The 20,847-nt window shown below is 37.5% G+C and overlaps 1 protein-coding gene across 2 annotated transcripts in view; it reads left to right on the forward strand.

Annotated features, from left to right (window-relative positions):
- VCL (vinculin) overlaps nt 1-20,847 on the forward strand; it is a 61,138-nt gene that overhangs the window by 18,270 nt on the left and 22,021 nt on the right. For both annotated transcript variants that reach the window (XM_021400426.1, XM_021400424.1), the window contains exons 2-6: nt 1,912-1,982; nt 8,532-8,682; nt 10,655-10,763; nt 13,203-13,325; nt 14,888-15,048. In XM_021400426.1, coding sequence (XP_021256101.1) covers nt 1,912-1,982; nt 8,532-8,682; nt 10,655-10,763; nt 13,203-13,325; nt 14,888-15,048 — 615 coding nt within the window. The remainder of the gene's footprint in view (nt 1-1,911; nt 1,983-8,531; nt 8,683-10,654; nt 10,764-13,202; nt 13,326-14,887; nt 15,049-20,847) is intronic.

Genomic DNA, 20,847 nt, shown 5'->3' on the forward strand with positions numbered 1-20,847 from the left:
TCTTTAATTGGAAGGCTAGGGATTCTAGCTAGACATAACAAAGAATGCCCATGTAGTATAGACAACGTATGTGTATACATCTAAAATGTTAGTGTATCTATAACTAGTGGGTAGTGAACTTAAGTCTGCCTTCTTCTTAAGAGACCTTTCAGACTGAATGAAGAAATGTTTTTGTTTAGGCTAGTAAAACTAGCGGTAACTTATATGAACTGTATTGCAATTTAAAGAAAAGTTGTCTCTTAGTTGCTTGTGTCTGGCTGTTCAATATAGTATAGCAAGCTGAATGCCCATTCTTGGAAAGCCCTTCAAGGATCCTTTTTCCCTTAGTTGCAAATTTTTCATTCATTCTTTAACAAGTATATATCCTCCAAAAATACTCTATTGAAAGGAATTGAACCATATGCAGGTTTGTACGGATGAAAAATAAATTTTGAAGGCAGTGAAATTTCACCTGAAGGCTTTTGGAAACGAAGTATTACTGCTAGTTTCCACTTCATGACCACCTTCTGTGTCTACACAATGTGACACTGTAATTCAGGCTTTATGCAAATTGTTCCTTTTCACTGTGGTCTCTATCATGCACGTGCACACGGCTAATCAATAAAAATAAAGTGCAATGGAAATAACTGAAACAAAAGGCATGTGTTGTCTCTGGGTCATGTAACCCTGCCCCAAGAAATGGAGCATGAGATGCATCTGTAATTGTACTCTTGAGGCACTACTGTGAAGTTAAGGAGTCACGGCAGTGCTGCAGTGCTATGTGCTAGCACAAAGTGTGGCTGTTACTGAACTACAATGAGCACAGGGATGGAAAACCATTGTAAAATTGAAGACCATTAACGTCTCAGTGCTTTTCTCCATTACTTGGAAATATCTACGATGCTACTCACAAATGTAGCACTAGTTAATTTAAGAAATATTACTTGTAGGCTAGACTGACTCTGAGTTTGAACCAATATGAATATTAGGTCCAGTGTATGTCTGTAAAAACCCCTCTGAAAGGGGGAATTGGAGACCAAAGAAGGGAAACAGCAACTTTGGCAAATGGAGTCAGTGTGCAGCTCAGTGATGCTTCTAGAGAGCTGCACAGTGTTTGAATTGGCAAGTGCTGTGCATTCTGGCACGCTGCAACTTCTGTCAAAAAAACCAGCAAATCTTTAAATACCAGCTGATGGAGGGTTTTTTAGTGCTATCTTGTCTAGCTTGAGCAGGCCTGGCAGCTCTTGACATACACTAGTGTCTGGGTTAAAGACCTTCTGCTTTGTGGTGCCTTTCTGAATGGCTTATTCAGCTGGAAAATACAGTGAACAAAGGAGCTGGAAATATTTTGTCAAGTTGGTGATCTCACAGTCTAGAGAGCCAGCTAGCAATTATAAAGACTTGTACTGTATAACACAAGAGTTAGTATATAGAAAAGCCCAGATCTTATTCTACCACTTGATTAGCTTCTGTGTAATTATTTCTGTCTAAAGATGGTGTGGATGTGAAGTGTGTTCTCAGTAATTAAGTTTTTCTAATAGAGTGGGCAGGTTCAATAGCAAAATAGGGTAATTTTTTCTTTTTTGACTTGGAACTTGGTTTCTGACTGTTGGGTTAGGAGGGATTGAAACCTGCAGAGAGGAGAACTGATTTTTTTTGTTTGTTTAAATTTTCTTTCTTCCCCAACACAACTAAATGCAGCAGACATAGTGTTGTTTCTATGGAGAATGGGGAGAGGGATGAGTGTCCTGTCAGTTCATTTAGTGGAGGTGTTGGTGGGAGAGAAGATAAAATTCCTAAGGCAGTGGACTAACTCGGTATATAATGTTGTCAAAACTAGATACAACAGTAAGTAGCCCAACTGTCATGAAGTAAACTTTTTGTTGTTGTTCGTGTTGCTCTGATCTTAAGTATAACCTCTTTTTCCTGCAGGTTGGAAAAGAGACTGTGCAGACAACAGAAGACCAGATCTTGAAAAGGGATATGCCACCAGCGTTCATCAAGTAAACTCATTTTATTGTTAATCTTCTGCTGTTTGTACGCGAAACCTATTCCAATGATGAGTCAATGTTACTCACTTTTGCTGTACAGATTAGAAAATACTCTTGTCTAAATAGTTCTCTTTGGAGACTTGAGGCCAATCTTTTTCTGGAATTACCTTTCTGCCAACATTGACTTCTCCTGTTAGATTTTATTTCTATCGATGCATATCTAGGGTTTACCTTCCTTTACAGATAGATTTCAGAGAAATAATTACACTTAATTATGTTGTTTATATTTTGCTTAACAATTTCAGAGATAATATGGTATTTTCAGATGTTTTCTGTTAATTTGGTGGACAAGTGTGAAGTGGCAGTATATCCAGAATATTTGTCAAGGCATTGCTATGGCCTCAGAATCTTTCTAGGGCAATCTGGGAAATGAGGTCTATAGGTCAAACATAGCCCTGAAGCAAATGATCTCTTCTGAGGAGGAGAGTTGATAGGTCTGAAATACATACGTGTGTCTGCTTTGGCTGAGTTAACATTCCTTCTGTGGATGGCAAGTGTGCTTTCTAAGACATATCTTTCTGTTCTAAGAAACACCACAAACAGGGAGAAGAGAAATTGAAGTTATATGGTATAAGTTGATTTCTGAAGTTTTTTGGCAAAGGCTGAAGACTTTTTAAGAAAATGAGTTATACACAGGTTAATGAGAAATGATTTTACATGGAGAAGATGAAAAGCGATAGGAAAAGTTACATAGTTAGCCCTGGTAAAGGTGGGAGGTAGTCGGTGGGGCTTTAAAGATCTGTGCTTTTTAGCATGTTCACAAACGCCCTGTAAACCAGGATGAAGAGTGAGGTGAAACTTGCTGATAACCCAAAGTTTAATGCAGGGAAGTGAGATTAATGGGTGAATGAGAAATTGCAGCAGGAACATATTAAACTGATTTATTTGATTTTAAGCATGGATGAAAATATCTTGGAAGGTTTGAAGCTATGCACGTGTGGCAGAGCAGCGGCTCTAGCTTCTGAGATGTTGGCTGGCTCTGAACTAACCATTATGAGGAGTAACAGCAAGGTTCTGGAGCTGTGGTGCATTGATGAGAGCATCTACAGTGTGCTCAGGAGGGGTCAAAACATAAGCCAAATGTTAGGTTTATCAGCCAGAACTGAGAGACCAAAATGTCACTGTGTACTGCTCTCCCATACCTTGAACACTGCAAGGAGAAGGTAGAAATTTCACTTACCTTTCTGTGAGAGAACTGGATGGGTGTAATGCATTAATTTAGTAGTTCATAAACCAGCAGTAGGGAGGGCTTATTTATACAGCTCACGTACAATTAAAATTCTTTATATCTGTTTGGAGAGTAACAGGCAAATAGTCAGAGGACTCCATTGTGGTATATCAAAGAAGACAAACCAGAGGGAATGCTTAGAACCAAAAACTGCTGGAGGATGGGAGAGAGTGCAGGGAGAGTACGATAATTGCTTATCCTATTAATAACCTTCCAAAGGCATATACTTGCAGCTGCTTTTGGAGACAGGATACTTAGCTAAATGGGCCTTTGATACAGTCCACTGCAGTATTTATTATGCTGAGTTTCTGGCCTGTGGTCTTGTTTGGCTGGCTTGTTTTCGGATATGACTTTTTGCTTTATTTATTTATTGGAAAGCGTGTGTGGGCATGTATTGCAATGAGACTAAAACATTACTTCTTGCTTCTTGGTGAGTTGCGTATGAATGTGTAACTCTGTGCTCGCTTTCTAGGGTGTGTAGTATTTTTTCTATGATGTGTAGAGTTTTTAGTTCATTTCCAGCTCCCTGTTCCCTGAAGTGAGTAAGGGATTAAGGAAAAAAAGACTTCTTAATGGCTACACTGCAACCAGCCTTTGACCTATGTGTATCAGATTCTGGAGACTTATATAGCTCAATTACTGTAAAAATAAGATAGAAGCTCTGCTGAATAGTACCATTTCGTGCTGAAAGCAAGGACATTCTCCAGCAATTCATTACTGCTTGAATTGTAGTATAACATAAAAAGTGGGATACAAAACTATGCCACAGAAATTAAATGTACTGCACATGGTACTTAATATCCTAAATTCAGTAGCGTGAATTATGAATGATCAGTGGCCTTTATGAGTGATAACCTGTTGCATTTGTTGTTTTTTTTTTGTTAATGTGGTGTTCATATCAAAATGAGCTAGCTTTTGTTAACAGTTCCTTGCTAATGCTGGGGAGCATTCTATCTGTGTGTGCTGTAGGAGCGAGCAACAGTAGTGAGTGAGCTGCCAAGGGAATTGCACCTGTTTCTGTGTTACGGGGCAGGACTTGGATGCAGGAGGTGAAACAGATGAGGGTTGTTTTTCTTGTGAGGGACAGGGTGTTTGTTTCTGAAGTGCCGGTTCAGAAACTCGCAGTCCTCTACAGGTACTTGCACTAGCACTTGTCTGGTGGGATAAGGAGCAGCCTGCATGAATTTGTGCTGCAGTCCCTGTGCATGTTTTTCGCGTTCAAAATTAACACCAGACTGGAGGAGACCCATCTTGGATGATGAGGAAGACGATCTGTTTAGTCTTGTTAAAAACTCAGGTTTTGGCTTGCTTGAAATTGACACAGAGGGTTCATAAATGAGTATGAATGATGGTAATGTGTCAGGTTTTCCAGTAGGAGTGTGATTGCGCAGCAGAGCTATTTGTTGGCTGCTGAGAAGCTGTCATGCATCCCTTTGCTTGCCGCTGACATAAACCACATTGGAACTACTGACCTAGAGTTAGAAAATGCTGTTCTTTATCTCAGTTGTTTTAGTCCTGAGGGAGCATGAGTAATGCCTGTAATTTTTATCAGATGTTATGCAGCGTGTTTATATTACTTGTTAAACATTCAATGTAAAGAAGGAAAAATCTGCAATCACAAGATGAAGAATAGTGTAACACCTGATTGGTCATTATAAGAATTTGTGTGCGTTAACTTGAACATTCAGACTCAATTCATTAATTGAGCAGTAATGCTGTTCTATACTAACATGATTTTTGCGTCCAAGTTGGAGCTGCGTTGCTTGTCTACTATATTAGGAATTTAATGTTAATCTAAATAAAAAAGCAAGTCTAAAATAGTTCTAAACTGTGAGTAATCTGAACTGTAGTGAGCTTACTCACTATGGCTTGATTCATTAGAAAGTGAAACAAGCCTTATTCAAACATCAGAGGCATTGTTGGCCATTTGAGCAGTCATCTTTGTTTCAGTGCTAAAACCTAAGAAAACCAACAAAGGTAGTTCAGCAGAAGCTTTTTTTTTTTTTTTTACTCAAGTATTGCAAAGATGATGATATCAAGAATGAAGCTGGTTGACTACTGAAAATAGCAGGGCCTGTGTCAGTCTTCTCCATGCAGAACTTGGCTGGTGTTAACATAGTTCTATTGTAATTAATCCTCTAAAATAAATACACTTAAAAATAGTTTCATTTAAAAAAAAAATTAAGTTGTAATATTATACAGGGATTAGATTTTTTTTTTGGCTGTAAAACTGAGAAGAAAGAAAATGCGTTTGTCGTCTGTTTGACATGTGTTATTGCTAAATCTTCTGTAATTGGGGGGCATAAATTGAAAGAAAGCAAATGAGAGTAGTGTGTTTTCCTGTTCTTAATGGAGAAACAGTTTTAGAAAAAACTGAACATTCTTTCACATACATCTTTGAACTGAATATTTAAAGAGAATGAGCTGACTTAAAAAGTAACTACACTTATATGTAAACCAACTGGCACAATTTCCCTGTCTTTACTTATGTTTAAGTCTTCAGTGCAGGTTATGCTGCGGGTATATATGTGCCGAAGTTTAACTTTCAGTGTGTTAAGTGAGTAAAGTGAGCACAGGGAGATTATAGAGATGATTTATCTAAAGGTAGAGGTGAGTTGCTGAAAGTTAGATTGTATCGTGGTCTTGCATTATTCCAGCTATTCAGCTGACTCTGTCCTCTTACAGGCTTGTTCTTTGATACAGTACTGTAAATGAGTAGGCTTATTTGCCAGTGAAGAGATGTCCTGCCTACCGTGGCTAGTGGTTCACATGAACAATTAATGTGAAGTATTAGATCTGCTGAAGCTTCTTGCGAAAAGTCCTTACAAAAAAGGACTTAGTCGATCTTTTAGCCATTATTTGGTTTTAACCACATCCCCTGACACTCCAGACGGTACTTGGTAACATTAAAAAAAAAGAAGTTGTTATGCTGAAACTCCCAAAATGGTCATTCTGTTTGATTTACTGAAAAGCTGTTCCAAAAGTATACTCAGTATTATCAAGATCATTACAAAATACTACTCAAAATGAAGCAGAGCAAAAAGTAAAACAAGAGATGTTTTCACAGTGTATTCTAGTGATGGAGCTTTTGTGAAAAATGCTAAGAATGGGTTTGAACAGCTTTTAAAAGCATGTAGACATTGTGACCTATACAAACACAATTGTGTTACAGTTGTGGTATGTGTATGTCTAAGAAACCAAGCGTCAAAATATGTCTTGCTTAGTGAACTTTAACCTATAAATGAGGTGTTGTCTAACACTGAGTACAGCTGGTTTATGTATCTCGCAGTTATTCAGTTGTTTTCTTCCTTGCATTTAAAATTTTTATTTATAAGCCAATGTCTTGAATGTAAAAATGAATTAAAATATTTCTGCCGTATTAGTGTTTAATTTACATAGTATTATAGCGTGTGTGGGCTCCTCTATGATCTAGTATTCTAAGGTCTTCTGGCATTGGAAGACCTCCGGCTCTGATGTTTATTGAGCATTCCTGTTCCCCTCTGCAAACAAGGAATAATTTCTGTTGTCAGATTCTGAATGTAACAAAGAATAGGTGATGGCATGGCAACTCGCAGAAATCATTAGCGTTAATTAATTAATCTCTGCATTTAAAAAAAAAAAATTTGAACTTAAAATATTTTTGTCTTAAAACTCATATAGAATTGCGTACATATCTGAAGTTTTCTTTGCTCCTCCTGTGTAATACTTGAGGTGTGACTTCTACTCATAAAATACAGAAATCATAAAATAGCCAAGATGCCACGTCTCAGCAGTGCGTTAAAGAAGTTTTTAGCTGAACGTCCACCATAGCAATGAATTTCTATTGAAAGCTTTGCAATATGGTTGACTTTTGTGAGGAACAAGCAACTCGTTGCAATGAGTGTTTAGGATTATGGAGGAAAAAAAAAAAATTCCAAGTAAATGATTTGCTCCCTTCCCCCTTTCCAATCTCATGTTTCCTGCTATGTACTCTTTGCAAGTATCAGGGGGCATCTGTTCCAGAAAAATCTCTCAGCTTTTTTTGTACGCGGTGCATGCTCCTGAAATCTTCCAAATGCATTGATTGGGAAGTTTATTCAAAATAGGCATCATACAAGTAATACTCAGCAGTTCCTTGTGAAGGTTCCACTCTTCAAAACTGTAAAAAAAAAAAAAAAAAAAAATCTCTGAATCCTTAGGAACTTTATTTTTCTGCTGAAGTAGGGTGACTTCTGGGGATAATGCACGCTTACCTTCCTTTTTTTTTTTTTTTCCCCACAAATGAAAAAGCCAGCTTTGGGACAATCGTTAGTATTAAACAGATGACCATGAAATTGAACTGTAGGAAATGAAGTATTTCTGAGCTGGCTGAATAGGTTGTTTGTTTAATCCCTTTCTTGGCAGACTTGAAAAGAATAAATTTGAGAAGTGGGGAAATGTAATTTAGTGCATTCAGTTGACTTTGATAATATGAGTGAGTACATGGCATAATAATGAGCAGACCATTCCCAGTTTCTGCCTTAAAGTTCTCCTGTGCATTCCTACTCCGTTATGAGCTCCCACCAGCTGATGTGCAGAGCAGATGTCTCGCTAAAGAGGAGGTTATGGTAAGGTCAGTGGACCCAATTTGATCTGCTTAAGGGAGCCATTAGCTAAAAACTTTCTGGAAAAAAAAATAAAAATCATGTTTTCCTGTAACAAGTTTTATTTCTAGTATAGCCAGTTTTGGAAGCAACCATTATGTTGTGTCATATGTGTAGCAAGGAGTGTTTGGGGGGGGTGATGGAGGGTGGTACCACTGATTTTTTTCCAATAGCATTTAACTGAAAGTATGAGAAAAGAGTGTGGTCAGTGGAAAATGGGCTCCGATAAGCACGGGAAAAAAATTGAAAGATAATTTTGCTGTATTAAAAGGGCTTGTTTTTTGGAACTTGATGTAATTTGAATGTGCACATGGCAGTCAAGCATACAGCCTATGTATTTATATTCCTCTTAAAGAAAAGAAAGAGAATAGGGAAATTCATGGTCTGTGTCGTCAATAACTAAAGTTATGAGTAGCATAGCTAACATGGAATTGAAGTGTGCGTTTTGTATTCCTCTGATCTGTCATGGAGTAATTAGAACAAGCAAACAAAACCTCAAATTTTTCATGTTCCAGCTCTTGATGTTTTTTGAATTGTTGTGTTAATGGCTTGACAGAAATAACTGTAGTAAGATTACAAACAAATCCTTCAGCATTTTTGAAGTCTGTTGCTTTATGAAGTGATCAGCAGGTTTTGTCTGACTTTCCACAGAGTAGAGAATGCCTGCACCAAACTTGTTCGAGCAGCCCAGATGCTGCAAGCAGATCCTTACTCGGTACCAGCTCGTGACTACCTAATTGATGGATCGAGAGGCATCCTTTCTGGAACATCAGACTTGCTTCTGACATTCGATGAAGCAGAGGTAGGAATCCCAACATTAGTGACATAGGTATCTGCACAATAGTATTATTAATTTGAATATCTCCCTAACTGAATGAGCTAGTGTAAACTGTTGAACAGTTGAGTGTGGTTTTTATTGCCTTGTCTTGATTGCCATAGATGGATTTTGCGTTCCTTTCTGTCAGAAGGAGCTTAGTCTTGATGGTCTGTTTTGTTAATGTCATCTTTGTATGACACAGTGTTTCTGTTGCTTGGGGTTATTCCTCAAAAAGGCCAGATTCTGTCAACCCTGTCTTATACCTTCCAGGCATTTTTCTGTATTCAATTCACTATACCCGTACTTGATATTTAAATTCTGTGTATCTCTTCACTGAAAAGCCCAGCATCACTCACTAACATGTCTTTGACCTATTAGCTGTGGCAATTTAATTGATTTTGAGGTGGGAAAGATACTCCAAATTTGGATGTCTGACTGGTCAGCCAGAGGATGTGTTCTGATAGTTCTAACAGTTGCTGCATTTGGCTATTGTGCAAGCCAAAAAGTGGCTCAGAGGTGCTGTTCATAGTGCCTCAGATGGAAAATAGCCAGAAACACAAGAAAACTCGTTGTTCTTTAAAAAGGTAGGTATGTGTCACTATTGAGCGTCTTGTAAGCTTTTCTTGTGTTATGAGTCTTATTTACTCTTGTAATGCTTTCACTAGAAAAATGGAGTTTTGCACTTACCTAAGTAGCAAATATCATTCTGTTATGAGGAAATAAAGCTAGCACTTAGAAACGCTCATATTAATTCTAAATTTTAGCTTTGCAGCAATCTCTTAGTCTGAGAAATTGTGTTACACGTACGGCTGTTCTGAGTGATCTACCATGGCATTGTCTCAGTCAGCTCATGGTACTACCAGAGTATTTCTCTGAAACTGAGAGAATGCTTTGGAACTTCTCAGATTTCATATTTCAATCCTTTTTAATAGGTGCTACAAAGTGCTATAGGGCATAATTGCAAGGAAGCTAGTATATTTTAATCTCTCTCTTTCCAGTGTTTTGGAAAGAAGTTGATTTCTGTGGAGTTAACACTCGATGAACTCTTGTCTCTCATAACTGTGTTTAAAAAAGAAAGAAGTAATAGTCTAAAATGATCAACTTTTCCCTAGGAGAAAACTTAGCACGTTTGTATCCTGCTACGCTTCAAGATACACTAATGTTGGTACAAAACTAAAGTGAATTTTAGATGAATGGATGATCCATTCTAAGGGTTGAATGCTTCATAAGGTTATTCCATATTAAATGTTAATTAAGTCATTTTTCAATGTGAATTCTGTGTGGTGTTGTCAGAAATTATGTGGCTTGAGAAGTAGGATGATAAAGTTAACTGACTTAGGAGAGCTCTGTGTAATGAAACATGAACTTAAAAAAAAAAAAAAAAAAAAAAAAAAAAAGAAATTAGTTACCGAGGCAGAATTCCAGAGGTAACTAAAGTACGGTCTTCTTAGACAGATTTTTCTGAAAGGATTAAGATGTTGGATCTATCTTCCCTACCAGAATGCTGAATAATGCTTTATCCATATGTGAAGCTGTGTAGTGAATAACAACTGCTGTGAACATTTAGAGTGTGCTTTCTTTGTAGTCTTTCTTTTAAGTTACTTTTAATTGATGAAATTGAAGGAAGAAAAAAAAAAACACTTTGAGCATGCCAGTATATGTATATGCACTTGCTTATAATTTCTCAATACTATCCGTTAGTTCTCATGTAAAGTGAAAATGTTAAAAGGAGGCTTTTACATTTCTGATTGGAGCAATGCTGATTAAATATGGTTTTCTGTAAATACAACAGTCTCTAAGGAACAAAATTGTGAGTAACTTAAGCAGTATTTCAGACATTTATGATTGCCTGTACATAATGTTAGCATTAGTATATTCAGTCCTAATTATAAGCTCACATTTCTAATTCAAGTATAACATTGCTTCATCAAATAAATGATGGAATGTTTCTTTTTAGGTCCGTAAAATCATCCGTGTCTGCAAAGGAATATTGGAATATCTGACTGTGGCGGAAGTAGTAGAGACTATGGAGGATTTGGTGACATATACAAAGAATCTAGGGCCAGGTTTGATATGCTGCAGTCTATTATAAATATTCTAAGTGCAGTCTTCCACTTTTTTTTTTTTCCTACTGCCCCACACCTTACTCACCTAACCAAGTTCTGAGTGTTCGGACAACGATAAAGCAGTTGGTTTGAAAGTGTCTGCTGGAGAGAGTTTTGAACTAGAGCATGACTGACTACTATTTTGTGATTGACACCCCTTAAGAATACAGGATAGTCAAGATGCTGGTAAATGACATGTACTATACAGGCAGTATGTGCTGTATTTTTCGTACACTGCTAGGTGAATGGATTATGTATGCATTAGTAAGAATAAACAAAAAAATTGAGGAGGCACTTACAGCTACAAAGTTGGTTAAGATGCTAAAATGTCTGTACTTACTGAGGTGGTTAGGTCTAGTAGGAATTTCTTAGAGTATTAGAAGCTGCATGTCGTATATTAACATCTTAATGAGGCTGCTGAATTAAGTACAGTACAATGCAAAAGCCCAGTTGTTGCCAGAAATCTTTTCTTTCATTATTTGATGCTCCTTGACAATTTGTTACTTCACTGTGCTAACTCGCATTACTAACTCACTAACCACTTTCAGTGGAGGAAATAAATGATGAGAAAGTGAGGCATTGAGTTGATATAGAGGAAACCTACCATCAATCTCTGTCATCCAGTGTTTCAAATGCTTTGGTTTCAACTAGCATAAGGTAGTTTAACAGAAGCATACTATATAAAGTAGGTACTGTGTTGGAAATGTAGGAATTTGTTGCCGTGAAGTTACGCTGAACTAAAGAATGCTTATCAAGCCTTTATTTGTAGATATAAATGAGAATCCATATGTAATTAAGAAAACCTAGCTCATAAATGAAATGGGATACTAACAGACTAGCAACTCTCACATCACAGAGTGTGTTTGTTGTCCGTTATGTACTTAAAGATAGCACTATTTTTATTTAACATGTATACTCTACCCCATTTTTAGATGTAAAAAAAACTTCAGGTTGCATATGAAGATACAGTGTTCATTAAGCTTCTTTTATGTTCCATGAGACATTAGCATTAGCTATACTGACTTTTGCCTCATTTTGAATTGGAAAGGATCAAGCAGAAAGGGCAGTCTTCTGTTTTTACTTTCTGTTTTTTACTGTTCGATTTCGGTTTCTGTGGTCATTATCTTCCATGTCTTTAAAATGGAGTGTTTCCTAAGCTTTTCATTTTTCTCTATTTCGCTCAGTCACTTGGGACTTCTCACTGAACTTCTCTGACATAACTTCCTGTTTTGGGTGTGTGATGGAGATATTAGGACTTAGACAACTGTGTGATTTATTAGTCAGAAGTGATCTTCTATCCCTGCCTTGCATAAACAGTTCATATCTTGCTTCTGGCACGCTCTACAAACAGTTCAGGAAAAGACCCTGAACTATGTGTTACTTAACACAGTCCATGCCCACAAATTTTTTTTGCCAGTAGTCCTTGTTCCTTTCAGTTTTATCACCAGGTATCTGATCTTACAGTTCTCACATTGACAGTAAAAATAACAAGATTATAGAATCATAGAATGGTACAGATTGGAAGAGGCTAGTCCAGCCTCTCCTACCACAGGCAGGGACTAGATAACAAAGTGCTCAGAGGTTTTAAGCTGGAAGTAGAGTCGAGTCTGTAATAACCTTTTTAGGTGACTTATGTCCTTTGAACACAAAGGTGGTTCCGTGCAGCTTATCCACTCTGTATTGTCAATATGGAGGCTCTATTACTTCTTAGCACTGGCATTAAGGCTCTTTTAAACTTCTGTTAAATGAAGATGTTTGAAATGCCAATAAGCAGAAAATTATTTCAGTAACACGGTGTGTAAATTTCTGCCAATTTTGTGTCCTCTGGTGAGTAAAAGGCGGGACTGTGACAGCAGCAGTTTAAATCAGCTTACGTTTTTTTTTTTTTTTGGAGTTGTGGAGCCTGAAGTTTCCGCTTATGCCATGTGGTAAACTTGTCCAGTTTTAGTTCTCAAAAGTAGATTTGCTCTAGAGTAAATTTAATTCCTTCCACTCTTCAAGAACACAGAAATATTTCCAGCAGAGCTGAAGTAAAAATAGGTATAATTCTTGAGCTTAGATAGAACCCCAAGACCAGGACTTTGGAGACAAAACAAGCAAACAAACGAAAAACCCTGATATTTCCTTTTTCTATCATTAACTCTTAAAGCTTTGATCAAGTTCTAACAGAAAGAGGGAAAAAAACCTGCAAATTTAGCTTCCAGGGGCCATAAGATGACTTACTGTCTTAAACGAGTTATTTTAGTTATTTTCCTATTTTCTTGCTGGTATTGTAAATCAAGAATTTGAGTCTTCCATTTTCCTTTGCATAGTGGCTTTGTTCTTGTTTGGAAAGCTCAGTTGTTGCAAGTTAAATCTCGTATTGCGTTTCTGATTATGTTCAATTTTTTTAATCTTTAGGAATGACAAAGATGGCAAAAATGATTGATGAGAGACAACAGGAATTAACTCATCAGGAGCATAGGGTTATGCTGGTAAACTCCATGAATACTGTGAAGGAGCTATTGCCTGTCCTCATTTCAGGTATTTTTTTACTTATATTACTCTGAATTGCTGTCTGTTCTGAAGTGGAATTCAGTTGTCTTGTGTGCATGAGAAAATACCAGTCTTGACACTGCTTCTGTACTAGAGGCAAATAACCATATAATATGTTTGATTTTTTTCTTTGAATGTCAGCTTGCTTGATAAGCACTTGAACAGTTGTTGAGTACGTATGCCTAATTGGCTCTGTGTTAATATCCCTAACTGTTCTTACAAGATGATAAGAGGCATGGTCTAATGGAGAAGCTGAGTTGTAACAGTGGAGAGGCTTAATGTGTTGGAGCCTTCCCTGTGGACTGTTGTAGCATGCCTGGCTCCAGTGTACCATGTTCTTTTACAAGGACATAACATCCTGCTAGCATCACTGTTTCCTTTTATGTGAAGGCACTGGCAATATCTCACTGTGCTGAGCCATGTATAGGCAGGCAGAAGAGACATTTTCACAGTCTGCCCTGACAAGCAAGAGTAGTGAAATGCACGGAGGTGTACTGTGGCCTAGACCTGCCTTGGGACCATATTGATTTCCTAAACAGGTTGAAGACAATCATCTCCACTTATCTTGCTATAATTTTTTCTTTACTTTATACCTCAGAATAGAATATCCTTCCACTGTATTTCTTTTGCTCTTTTTTGGCACATTATGATACTGGGGGAAACAAACAAAGCAAATAAAATTTGTGTTTAGTAGTAAATGTAAAAATTGGATGAACACAGTTTTTGTCTGGATGAGGAAGCTTGTACAGACTGTTGCTAGGGTGTCAAGGGTTGTGAAGCTGGCTTCATTTTTCTGAGTATACTACTGAATAGAAAATGATAAAACAGTTCATACAAACGTATCGTGTTGCCTCCCCTTCACCTCTTCTGCAAAGTTATTCAGTGTAACGGTTGTATTGCTAGGATGCATAAGCTTGAATTTTCTCTCCATTCTGAAGTATTGTGGATAGCTGTTAAAGTAATGCTTCAGATGCTGTGTATTTGCCATCATAAAGGCTGATGATTTGTGGTATGAATGGAGTGCATTTGATGCTCACCTGCGTATGGAGCCGTAGATTGGATACAGCGAGAGAGTTGTGGTCATGTTAAGAACAAACTAATGGCAAGTTGATATAAAACGAAATTGTGATGGTAGTTTGTGGATCCTACTGCACTGGACGAACAGCATCGGCTGCAGCAGCAAGGAGATAATGACACTGAGTGCAGGATGCGTTATTAACCCAGCGTGAACTCTTAACACATTACCAAAGCCTGTTCCTTCTACGTCTGACAATGTTGTTAATTGCAGATTATGGATATAGTTTGTACAAGAGAAGTACTGCCATGCCAGTCTAATTAACTGGTTTCAGTTCTAAAATTCATACAGTAATGTTAAAAATATTTTTGTAGATGCGGATGTAGACAACACAGCTGACTATAACTACAATGTCTTTTTAGATAGTCCTTGCAAAATAAAATACACTGTCTCTGTTTTAATGCAATTCAGGGTTCTCTTCAGTATTGATTGTATTCTCTGTGTTAGCTTTTCATGATTTACGGTATTTTCACAGCTATGAAGATCTTTGTAACCACAAAAAACACTAAAAGCCAGGGAATAGAAGAGGCCTTGAAAAATCGCAATTTCACAGTGGAGAAAATGAGTGCTGAGATAAATGAAATAATTCGTGTATTACAACTCACTTCCTGGGATGAAGATGCCTGGGCCAGCAAGGTATGTTTCACATCTACATTTGGATATGGAAGGGTAGCTCTTGTGTTGTAGACTTAAACACTTGTGAATCTCAGACTGTCAAAATATGTATTCATCCATAATTTGCAAAGCTGTTATCACATTATATAATTCCTTCAACTTTGAACAACATCTTTGGAGATGGTTGCCTTAATTTCAAAACTAGCTTTCTCTCTTTACAAGTTAGGTAAAAGGAGTGTGAAATTTGAAGGTGGCCCAGTGGTTACTGGAGCAGAATGGTCACACAGAAGGCTTAGATTTGTTCACAATTGAGTCCTGATGTGATTGTGGAATATAGCATATTTCTCTTAAAGGAATTTTTTTGCTATGTAGCGCAAAATTAAATCATCATATTTGACAGGTGTAAGTTCGATGTAAAAGATATTGTTCTGTGCCTTAAAATGGTTCTGTTGCTTGGCATCCATAACTAAGATTACTTGTGATTTTTTTTTCCTCTTTCTGCTAGAAAAGATAGATAACTGTCATGTTCCTTCTGCAAAACGCTTGGAGTTAAGAGGCTTCAGTTAATTTTTGGAGGTGTTTTCTTGAACCAGTACCCTCCAACCACTGCTTGTTTTTAGCCTGGGTATGGAATTAAATTTTAAGTGTTTGCCTAGTACAAAGGAGATGCACTAATCTGAAGAGCCTTTCTGTGAAGCTGGCAGTGGACAATATTGGGTCCTTACAGCTCAGTGTTAAGCTGTGTAAGTGACTGCAACTGCTTAACCTGGAGGACTCAGGCAGTGCTCTTACGTGATATTCACTGAAGATACTGAAGTGTGCAACAGATTCTAAGGCTGTTTGATGGGCAGAGTCATACAGGTGTTATTGTGGGCTTAATGAAGAATGCGGCTGCACAATTGAGATTCCTGCTCGGTCTTTTTGAAAGTAACTTGAAATAAACGGCCAAAGTTATTTTTTTAAGGGTTAGTACTATAAGCAACAAATAATTGTAAAATTATTTTAAAAATATTGAAACCTGAAGCCAGGCTTATTAACAAATGAAATCTCTTGCAGAAAATCTAACCAGTGTAATCTAGGCATTAAAATCACTTAGGCCTATATTGTTTGGCACTTGACCCTTAGTTTGCCTTTTGAGTTATTTTGTCACTATCACTTCTTTATTATGACTACTTTATGCATCTTTGTTTTTTTGTTCTTTTGTTTCTTACCCTTTTCTCACCTTTAGAAGGTAAGCTTTCTTACACACCCTACACCTCTACCTTGTACTAAAACAAAACAAGCATGTACGTGGGATTTTGTGCTGTGTGCAGACTGTGTGCTGTGCAACTTCTTTTTTGTGTGCCAGCTGTAACACCATACTTACATATCTACACGTTGAGGTTTTAAATGACTCTTAATAGACAAATGTATGGAATTGGCTGTCACTAAGAGAATGGTAATGGCAAGTTGAACTGCTTTGAAGCTGTCTTTCTGATTCTGATTAGAGCTACCCCAAGATTTCAGAGCACATTCCTGTTAAATGCTTTTGTGTTAGTTTATGTTACTAGTGTTTGGAGTTGCAAATAAAGGGTCCAGTCATGCAGGAGCAAGCTTTCTGCATGTCCACAAAGCTTTATTAAATTGGGGATTGTCCATTCCTTAGTATTTCAGCAGTAGCCTTCCTACAATCCTGATGGCTCACGTTCTTCAGGACTAGGCTTAAAACTTCAGATTTTTTTAAGGTATATATTTAAATGCAGGTTTATTTTTGAATTTAAGCGTTCTTATATTTTAGGAAGTACAAATGCAGTTTTGTTCTGCTTCCATTTGGAAACTTTCATGGTTTTGAAAAAAAAAAAGACAACTTGCAGGAAGTTCGCAAGCCAATCTTATTCTTTCTTCTGTTATAACAAGGCAAATTATATGAAGGATTTTATTAAGAGAACAGTTGGTGTACTAGCAGTATCTCCACATGAAAAATATTGATCATTATTTGTTATGCATATGTATGTAATGCAGTAAAGTGTAATCAAAGTATCGTTTCACTCTCTGAGCTGAGAACTTTTTAAATGTGTGTTTTGGCTTTTGAGTGAAGACATGTTAACAATTTGGAACTATATCACTGGGCATTAATCAAACAGTTTTCACTGAAAAACAGTGGGATGAAGAACTGGTTCGCTGTTGGCCCCGTGTTATTGACCTTTTCTCCTTGTATTTGTGCGTGAGTGTATATCTGTGTTTATTTATTGAGGGGGAGAGTGAAATCTCTTAATTTCTACTTGAGATGACTGTTGCATGCATTTTGTGCCTGATGATTAAGGGAAAGATCTTCCCATCCCTTTCTGAAGTAAAATTCAAGACACAGCCTTGAGTTTTTCCTGTGTAGTATGTCTTAATGTTGATGTTAGTTTGTTTTGTTCGTTATTCTATCTTGAATTGTGTATACATAAGTGTATCACAAAATCTCCACATAGTGGAGAAAGAACAAATGTATGGAACTAAACTGTAGGCTTTACCATAAACCATTTTGGTTTTCCTTCAGGCTCTGAAGAGCGTAGTACTGTTACTGCATTGCAACAGTCTCAGCTTACACAAAAAAAATGCATTTTTTTTAATAAGATGCTGGTTTAGACGTTAGATACTGAGTAAATAAAGATCTCTTACAAAATCTTAAAACATAAAATATGCACTTTTGTATTCCATTCATAGTTGTGTTCAAATTTTCCTCTTTTGGTTGTACAGAGTGGTTCAGTTCTTTTATTCCTCTTATTTTTAAAAGAATCTTGAAGTAATATACAATTTATATGCCTTCTATTTCTGTAAGGGGTTAAAAGTTTGGAAGCAGGAAAGTGTCTAGCATTGTGTAGGGTCGAACCCTGGATGGTGACTAAGCTATCTATTCTGCCAGAAGGCTGGCTTTGCCTTTTTTCTTCAGCATTCCCTTCTTTGGTAATGAAATGCAGTTATCGCCAGACTAGACCACTTAATTGAGTCAGAGGTTGTATTTTATATTCAGCAAGGCATTGTGTAGGATTTATTGCACTCATTTTAAAAGGCGGTGTCAATACCGCCTGCTCCATGAATAATCTCAAAATTCTTAGTAGTGGCAGAAGTCTTGCATAAATTTATCGTGAGTAAGTGCTCTTTTGCTTCAGGAATGGATTTTCAGAATGCCAACTTGCTATTTCCCCTTCAGACAGTGTTACCCAAGTTGTTTGACTTCGCTGACTTAGGTTGCTTAGCTCTTTTGAATGGATAATAGTGCTGATTTTCTTTATGGAACTCCTTTCCCCAACAGGGGAACAGTAAGGAAAGGAGAAAAGCTTTTTTTTTTTTTATTGCTGACAAGTAATTGTCATTAAACTTTTTTGCAGGGTATCTATGGGAATTTTTCTTTCCTTATTTGTACATATGTTCTGCTGGCAAATCAAAACACAGTAGAATTTCCAACGTATTTAACTGTTTGCGCATTCTAACAATTTGAAGAATCAGGAATGTTGCTCGCTTTCGGGCAGTAATGCCTGGAGTAAGCGTGCCTTGTTTGTGGTGTTTCTCATTTTCTTGCCTGGTAGCCTGGATCGGTGGATAAGGGCAGACATCCCAGGATTGCTACACCTTTCTTGCCAAATATCTGGTGCCATACACAATTGTGGCAGAAACAAAAGTGAAATTATTACATGTGCAGTAGCGATAAATCTGGTTAAGAATGGGTTCTAATTTCCTATTTAAAAATTACTCATCTCCTTGCAATAGGAACTCCTTGTTGGGCTAAACCTGAGAGAGGGAATCCCTTCCTTGGCAGCTTCAGCTCTGAAGATGGGAAATCTGTGCTTTACAAGCAGCCTGTCTGGAACACTTTGTAGCTGCTGCACTGATATTTCACCAGATCTTTGTTACAAATAGGAAAGGGACACAGCATTGTTGCAAACACAAACATGAGCGAAGACTTGCCCAGGAGAGCAATATCTGTATTGCAGTACAATTCAACTCTGTAGCCTTTGTGTAATAGGACAGATGAGTGCTGTTATTGCTCGGGTGGTGCTAGTGGTGTTACAAAATGGTGAATGTAGAAGCTGAAATGCCCTTTATTTTATCCCCTGGTAAGTAATTCAGATTCAGAGCCTTCTTTATCATTTTGTGGTAGCTGTGATTCAGCTGAGATGACACAAAAGCCTGCTTTAGTGAGAAGGGGGGAACGGGTCCTTGCCCCTCCCGTTCATCTGACACTCTTCTCAGCCATCCCATACCTATCATCTCATGAACACACTAAGCAACATCTGTCACCTTATTAAAAATTCAGTTAATCCTTTTGTTTCAAATTATTTATGGGGGACAGGCCTCTGGTAGGCTATTCATTCCAAGCTGAAGTTAGTCCAGCCCATATATAAAGCAACAGAAAACTCTAATACTTCCCGTCACAGCTGGTAAGGTTTTTTTCACATACATTTCAGTGTTTAATTTATTGTATGCTTATTTACTGAACTCTTGTCATACATTAAATGCACAATTCTCATGCTGTAGAGAAGATGACCTGGAGATGATTGTGTCCCCCCAGCCCTAGCTGGGTGCCCTAGTCATTAGGTCTTGGCCTAAGCTCTGAGGCCCAGTTTCAAGATTTAAGAACCAGTCTTCCAGGTAGAAAAGGTTCTGCTTTTGTCGGGCTCTTTTGGGCTGTGATTCAAAAGCCCTTGAAAATATCCATCAGTGTCACGTGGCCTATTGGAAGGTTGGTTGCTGAGTTACATTATGTGAATCCTGAATAAAACATTATGTGATACCTGAAAAAAACAGGCTTTAAGGCCTAAATGTTTACAGTAAAGTATCTTTAGGACTTAGAATGCAGAATGAACTGCTCCACCAAACTACGGTGTTTTTTTTTTTAGTGCTATCAGGGTATCACATGTTATACCAGATGACTGCTTCTTGATTCTGGGAGCAGGCTGCTCTCTGTAGCAGCTGGACATGGGTAGTTCAATTCAGCTAACAACACAGGGCCAGGCTTCTTTTCATCATCTGTGTATTAATACCGGGATGTTATATACATTTGAAATTATTTCCATTACATGTGTGGTAAAAAGCTATTTTGGCTTTTTCCCAACTTGTTACTTAAGGTACTTGTTAATCTGGTAATATATATGTAGTGTTGAATAGAACAGAACAGTTCGGTTGGAAGGGACCTGTTGATTGTCTTTCCATTTGTTTAGGGCAGAAAACTTGTGGTCTTTAGTGGAGGGATGAAACATGAACAATTAATAGAGTATACAGAGAGATGAGAACCGAGTAGTTTTAGCTCCTCAAGCTGAAGACGTGCTGAATAATAGCAGCATAGTGGTCAAAGAAACAGCTTCTCTAATGCTCCTGGAAGAGACATTCTGAGTTTAAAACAGCCACGGGTAAATACGTGTGTTTTAAGTCTGCAGTCTAAGACAGTAAACTCCCTATTTGAGAATTCTAGGAACTAACTAGCAGTCAAACTTCATGCAGACAGCAGTTATTTGACTTGAAACAACAGAACAGGTGAAAAACGCAGATGTGCAGTCTTGTGCACAGAAGTTGCAAAATTCACTGGCTGATTTCCATTTTTAAAATGTTGACTCTAATCTTTGTGCTATGATATACACTAAGGAGAAAAATTGTACTAACTCTTAGATACGTGCTTATTAGAGCTCTGACTTGAGAAAGTAAAACACTAGTAAATAAAGAAACAGAAAAATCACTGAATCTGCATGCGTATTTCCTGCATTTTGAGTGAAATGAAAATGTCTGTCTTACTTGGAAAGAAGTGACTATGACCTGCTAGTTTGAAAATGGGTTTTGAGCTGCTTACATGGATGTGTT

Source organism: Numida meleagris, chromosome 5, assembly GCF_002078875.1.
Source record: "Numida meleagris isolate 19003 breed g44 Domestic line chromosome 5, NumMel1.0, whole genome shotgun sequence".
Lineage (NCBI taxonomy): Eukaryota > Metazoa > Chordata > Aves > Galliformes > Numididae > Numida > Numida meleagris.